This window comes from Saccostrea echinata, unplaced genomic scaffold, assembly GCF_033153115.1.
Source record: "Saccostrea echinata isolate AGI-Se365-2 ecotype Australia unplaced genomic scaffold, CSIRO_AGI_Sech_v1 ptg000033l, whole genome shotgun sequence".
Lineage (NCBI taxonomy): Eukaryota > Metazoa > Mollusca > Bivalvia > Ostreida > Ostreidae > Saccostrea > Saccostrea echinata.
The window spans coordinates 28,349,597-28,356,973 of NW_026889782.1; the positions used below are offsets into that span (position 1 = coordinate 28,349,597).

At 36.6% G+C, this 7,377-nt stretch overlaps 1 protein-coding gene across 1 annotated transcript; it reads left to right on the plus strand.

Moving 5' to 3' along the window:
* The first annotated feature begins 3,243 nt into the window (after positions 1-3,243).
* On the plus strand, positions 3,244-4,597 carry LOC133198823 (beta-1,3-galactosyltransferase 5-like). Its single transcript, XM_061334792.1, has 2 exons — positions 3,244-3,325; positions 3,427-4,597. The coding sequence occupies exon 2, from the start codon at positions 3,479-3,481 to the stop codon at positions 4,595-4,597; it is 1,119 nt and encodes a 372-aa protein (XP_061190776.1). The 5' UTR covers positions 3,244-3,325; positions 3,427-3,478.
* The last annotated feature ends 2,780 nt before the right edge of the window (positions 4,598-7,377 follow it).

Genomic DNA, 7,377 nt, shown 5'->3' on the forward strand with positions numbered 1-7,377 from the left:
GGCCTGCCACGTGGGCTACCTGATAATCTGAGTTTGCATGTTTTGAAAACAATTACCTGGTCACGCGTCAAACACTTTCATGTACCGTCTGAAAGGTGGCTTTGTATACACTCTGGTTAAAAAAAATCATGTCGCTGTTATATTGGTTGACAATTTTATTTTTTTTAAAATAATTGGGAGTAGATAATTAAACAGTGACTTCGTGATTTTTTTTTTTCAATCTCCACTACTGTTTCGTACCTGTTAGCGATGTGACGTCCAAGATAACTGTAGAACTTTTCGAAGAAAAATTAGCGGATATTCAAGTCCTCTTTTCTTTCAATAACTGAGATTAGGAGAGAGAAAAGGTTTCTTTAGCAGCACAGACTGATAATTCTTCCGAACCCCTTATTCAACCTGTGCCTTGATTTGAAGAATGTACGTAATGCCCTTGTCGACCTTGCACTTGGGTATATCAATTCGCCGTAATTGGAAACAATCGACCCCCTCCCCCACCATTTGAAAATTATAACAAATTGCAATGGATTAAATAGGAAAAGATACTAATATAAATAAAGTATCTTGTATCTAACGCCATGAATTACGAAAGATTCTTTTTATATCCAAACCAGTAAACAGGGCATAAGTACACGTACCCTCGGAAATGGCGAATATTTGGACAACATTGTTCGCCAGAAAAGTAAATATTCCGATCGTGGTAAATGTCCACACAATAAAGTGGAATCTTTTTATTTCAATATTCACACTTAATATATATTTTATAATAATTTCTTTTATTGGCGATTAAAATATTGTATGATTGCTTTATAGTTTTCGCCCGTTTTTTTTTTATTTTACGATTTTTAAAAAAGATGTCTTTTTAGTTTTTTTTTCATCAAAAGATATAGACGAAAATGCTAAGTGTACAAATTTTATATTTCAGTACATAATTTATTTCACTCAAAACTATGCACAAAACGCGTAATGTTGACCCTGATTACCAAAAGCCGGACTTCCTGTGTAATGCAGCGTGTATAGGGATTTTTGACATCTTGAGTATTGGGGCTCTCCAGGTAAATAACACCAGTGCTACCAAAACCACTCCCCCTCCTCAGGTAACCGTACGGTAAAAAAATTGGGTCTTTAAGGATGTGTAGGATCAAAGCAACTCATATCACTTAAATTCACAATTCACACTATGCCATAACTCACAGCACTTCACAATTCACACTAAAAGCCACAACTAACATCACTTTACAATTCACACTATATGCCACAACTCACACCACTTCACAATTCACACTATGTCATAACTCACACCACTTCACAATTCACACTAAAAGCCACAACTCACACCACTTCACAATTCACACTATATGCCAAAACTCACACCACTTCACAATTCACACTATGCCAGAATTCATACCACTTCACAATTCACACTAAAAGCCACAACTCACACCAATTCACAATTCACAATATGCCACAACTCACACCAATTCACAATTCACACTATGCCATAACTCACACCACTTTACAATTCACACTATGTCACAACTCACACCACTTCACACCATAAGCCACAACTCACACCTCTTCACAATTCATACTACGCCTAAACTCACACCACTTCACATCGTATGCTACAACTCACACCACCAAACAATTCACACTATTACGAAACTCACACTACTTCACAATTCACACTATGCCAAAACTTACAATACTTCACAATTCACACAATGCCATAACTCACACCACTTCACAATTCACACTATGCCATAACTCACACCACTTCACACCATAAGCCACAACTCACACCACCTCACAATTCACACTATGACACAACTCACACCACTTCACAATTCACACTATGCCACACCTCACACCACCTCACAATTCACACTATGCCAAAACTCACACCAGTTCACAATTCACACTATGCCATAACTCACACCACTTTACAATTCACACTATGTCACAACTCACACCACTTCACACCATAAGTCACAACTCACACCACTTCACAATTCACACTACGCCACAACTCACACCACTTCACATCGTATGCTACAACTCACACCACCAAACAATTCACACAATTACAAAACTCACACCACTTTACAATTCACACTCTGCCATAACTCACACCACTTCACAATTCACACTATGCCATAACTCACGCCACTGCACACCATAAGGCACAACTCACACCATCACACAATTCACACTATGCCAAAACTCACACTACTTCACAATTCACATTATGCCAAAACTCACACCGGCCACTTCACAAATCACACCATGCCATAACTCACACCATTTCACAATTCACACTATGCTAAAACTCGCACCACTTTACAATTCACACTTTATGCCACAACTCACATCACTTCACAATTCACACTAAAAGCCACAACTCATATCACTTTACAATTCACACTATATGCCACAACACTTCATAATTCACACTATGCCACAACTCACACCACATCACAATTCACACTTAAAGCCACAACTCACACCACTTCACACTATATGCCAAAACTCACACCACTTCATAATTCACACTATGCCATAACTCACACCATTTCACAATTCACACTATGCCATAACTCATACCACTTCACAATTCACACTATGCCACAACTCACACCACTTCACACCATAAGCCACAACTCACACCACTTTACAATTTACACTATATGCCGAAACTCACACCACTTCACAATTCACACTATGCCATAACTCATACCACTTTACAATTCATCCTATGCCACAACTCACACCACTTCACAATTTACAACACAACTCACAAGACTATGTACGACTCACACCGCTCCACAACACACCAGTTCACAACTCACACCAGTTCCACAATTCACACCATTATATAATGAAAATGATGCAGATAACGAACAGTGACCGATACTTACACTACGAACTCTTCTTTATTTCGGGAGTGGGGGGGGGGGTCTACGTGTGTATTTTCCAGAACCTCCTTTTACTGGTCCCTCTTCATGTCCCCAAACACAAATATACCTTAAATAACTCTTTTCACACTTTTGTCATGTTGTAAATTTTGAATTTACCGGATGGCAGTAAATACAAAATTTACAACATGATAACTAGTTGTAAATTTTGTATTTACTGCCACTTTGAACAACTGTTAATTTTGTTAATTTATAAGAAATTTAAAAATTGTAATTTAAATTTCATCTTCTACAGGGGAAGGCAAACTTTTGTGATTTCATCGAAATTCAGATCGTGTTTTACCACTGAAATTTCCCATTGACTAATCAGTGGAAAGATCTTTCCGGTGACTCCAGTTTGTGAACTAACCTAGGTATGTGGATTTACATGTATTCGGACATGTTCTTGGCAGCTGGCACTGTAATTGCAACACAAGAGAAAGGTACAAATAGTAATAAATTTTATCTATTTCAGGGAGCTGTGACTTCGATCTACGAGTGTTGTTTATCGAACGCCTTTCACAGATATGTCAAAGACAAAAAGTGATCTATTTTCAGAAAGAAAGTTATCATGGTATCCAAAAAAGAGTTTGCTTTTTATTCTTTTATGTGTATACATCTTCATGCTATATTGTTCTCATGTCTGGCTACTGAATCGTCATAAGTCCCTTCTGCCCAGGATAGGCGGCAAAATACTAGAGCTTCGCCGCACACAGAATGCGGAAATGAAAGAAATCGCTAAGTTAGCCATTCTAAAGAATTCACTTGATGTAAAACCGCCGACTGCCAGACCAGACAGTTGTAATGCTTGCTTTAAGAATGACTTTACTTACCTGCTTAATAATCACATTTGTGAGAGATACGCGGAAGTAGACATACTTGTCCTGATTCTGACCGGTCCGAACAACTTCCAACAACGACAAAGCATCCGCGAAACATGGGGCGCCCTCTGCACGAAAAAGCGCCATATAGCATGTGTTTTTATTCTTGGACTCACAGAGGACGCAAAAGTGATGGAAGGAATAAAATCTGAAAATGTGAAACATTCAGACATCGTCCTGCTTGATTTTAAAGAAAGTTACGGTAACCTGACCTATAAGACGATGTCGGGCTTCAGATGGTCACATGACTTTTGTTCTGGCGCGAAATTTGTGATGAAAGCAGATGGTGATATGTACATAAACTTGGAACTTATTCCTATCCTCCAGCGGGCCGTACCAATGGGGAAATTTTACGGAGGTTTCTGCTGGGAAGAACAGAGTCCTCACCGAGAAAAATCTTCCAAGTGGTATGTCTCCTTCAAAAGTTACCCTCATGAAAATTTCCCGCCAGTTTGTTCGGGGACAGCTTACATCCTAAACTCAGAATTCCTAATTGGTTTGTTAAACGTCAGCAGGAATATTTCATTCTTTCATCTGGAAGACGTTTACATAGGGATGGCAGCAAAAGCCTTAAACGTGAGACCAGTGACCTTGAAAGGATTTGCAAACATGCGCACTGAATTTACTCCTTGTTCCTATAGGAACGAGGTCATGACCTCACATTATGTTGACTCTAATACACTGAGGCAGTACTGGACAAAGAGTCGGGAGTGTGCCTTGGCGACGCACACACCAGAAAAATTATATATAGCCAATAAAATATGACAGAAATAAATGTTTATTTAAACATGTTTTTGCTATCCTTTTTTTATTCCAAATATCTCCATTAACCTTAAATAAACTCACTCTATCACTGATTTTTTTTTAAATTTCACAGTAATCTAACTTTCAATTCTCTGCCACACAGTTATTGTTCAAAGAGCTAAATCCACGAAGTGCCAAAATCGGCCCAGTCATCAAAATAAATGAAACTTTCTCACATAAAACTCTAAGATTTGTATGTTGTAAAAAAATTTATTTTTTAACAATATCTTTTCTGGTTTTCTTTTTACATTCGTTTAAATTTGGTATTGTTTTCCTTATTAATACTATCACGTCATTACGTTGACGTTACATACTTTAACGTCGTGACGTTGACATTTTGTATAAGAAAGTAATATATGTACGTTAATGGAATAAAAATAGCCAATATAGGCTTTTCTTTAAAATTTTGGGGAAATTTTACTATGATTTTCAAGAAGTTAAGAAAAACTTTTGGTTTATCTTTTAATAAAAGCTATTTGTACTCTAAAGAAATGCCAAATATTTGTTATATACAACGGTTGTCTGGTATAATCGTTGATACATGTAACACGTTTTAAATGATAATAAGAGACACGTTAAGCTGAAAACAAACACAAAGTGTTAATCAATCATATTTGAGTAAAACTGAATTAATGTAGTAATATATATACTATAGTAGCCATGGATAAGGATTTTATCATTCTTAAATGTGTTATTGTATGGTCATATGGCGTACAAAAAAAATAGACGTTTTTTTCAGAAAATACACATGTACTCTTTAATAACAAAAACATAAAATTAAAATGAAAAGTTGCATTAAAAATGAATACGTTTTAAGTTACCATCTATTTTATTGTCATTTTGAAAATTTCGTTGCACTTCCGAAATTTATGGCATTTCCCGGACATTTGAAATGAAATTGTAGTTCATACATGTAACACACGTAAAATAGTGACGTTTGACGGCAATCCTGCGCACCACAGATTGTCAGAAAAGAAGGCACTACAGACTTTTAAAGAAGAGTGATGCAAAGCATCAAATCGGCCGCAAAAAATTAAGAGTCCAACGAAAGCACAAGATTTCCAAAGTATTTGAATTTCAAAACGGAACCTGAAGTTAAAAAAAACACAAACAAGATGAACGGAAATGGCATGTATACCACTTTACTCAATGTAAATTACTTAATCGAAATAAAGTTCACTAATTATGATAAATATGTTATATCATCAAAGAGAAACGTTTTTAAATACCCACAATAGATATGAAAAGAGATTTCAGATGACAAAAACAATCGAATTAATTATTGCTAACTTATCGTTTTTATTATGCCCCCGGATCGAAAGATCCCGGGGTATATTGTTTTTGTCCTGTCTGTCTGTTTGTCTGTTTGACTGTTTATCTGTTTGTCTGTTTGTCTGTTGTCAACTTTAACCTTGCCCATAACTTTTGATTGGTTGGAGCTATGACTTTCATATTTCACATGTGTATTCATTGTGACAAGACCTTTCTTTGGGTACCATCATATTTGACCTTTTGACGTTGACCTTGGAGTTTGACCCACTTTTGCAAAATTTTATGAGACTTTAACCTCGGCCATAACTTCTGAACAGTTGGTGCTTGGAGTTTCAAACTTTACATATGTATTCTTTGTGACAAGGCCTTCCTTTGGATACCAACAATTTTGACCTTTCGACCTTGACCTTGGAGTTTGACCTACTTTTGAAAAACTTTAACCTTCGCCATAACTTTTGAACAGTTGGTACTTTGGGTTTCGAACTTCACATGTGTATTCCTTGTGACAAGACCTTCATCTGGATATCAACCTCTTTGACTTTTTGACCTTGACCTAGGAGTTTGACCTACTTTTGAAAAACTTTAACCTTGGCCATAATTTCTGAACGGTTAGAGCTAGGGCTTTCATACTTCACATATGTAATCCTTGTGACAAGACCTTCGTTTGGATACCAACCACTTTGACCTTTTGACCTTGACCTAGGAGTTTGACCCACGTTTGAAAAACTTTAACCTTGGCCATAACTTTTGAATGGCTGATGCTAGGGCTTTCATACTTCACATATGTAATCCTTTTGACATCACGATACCAACCACTTTTACCCTTTGACCTTGACATAGGAGTTTGACCTAATTTTGAAAAACTTTAACCTTGACCCTCATTTTTGAATGGTTGCTGCTAGGGCTTTCATACTTCACATATGTAATCCTCATGACAAGACCTTCGTTTGGATACCAACCACTTTGACCCTTTGACCTTGACATAGGAGTTTGACCTACTTTCGAAAAACTTAAACCTTGGCCATATCTTTTGAATGGTTGGTGCTAGGGCTTTCATACTTTACATATGTAATCCTTGTGACAAGACCTTCCTTTGGATACCAACAACTTTGACCTTGACCTTGATGTTTTACTTACTTTTAAAAAACTTTAACCTTCGCCATAACTTTTGAACAGTTGCAGCTAGGGCTTTCAAATTAAACATTTTTTATCTTTTGGCCTGGATTTTGACTTGCATTTGAGAAACTTTAACCTTCGCCATAAGCTGCCATACGGGGGCATCATTGTTTCACAAACACATCTTGTCTTATCACATTATCATATCTTACACTCTCCCATGTTGGGGAGTACCTATTATAAACCCTTTTCATAAAATCATAAAGTAATGATCATCTGGTGAGAAGTGAAAATTAACATAACAACATCTAAGACTTTCATATACATGTAGTGCAAAAAAAAAACAGTTTTAA

Bases quoted from the DNA above. Each gene is read 5' to 3' on its own strand.
- LOC133198823 (XM_061334792.1), top strand. From the start codon at position 3,479: ATGTCAAAGACAAAAAGTGATCTATTTTCAGAAAGAAAGTTATCATGG.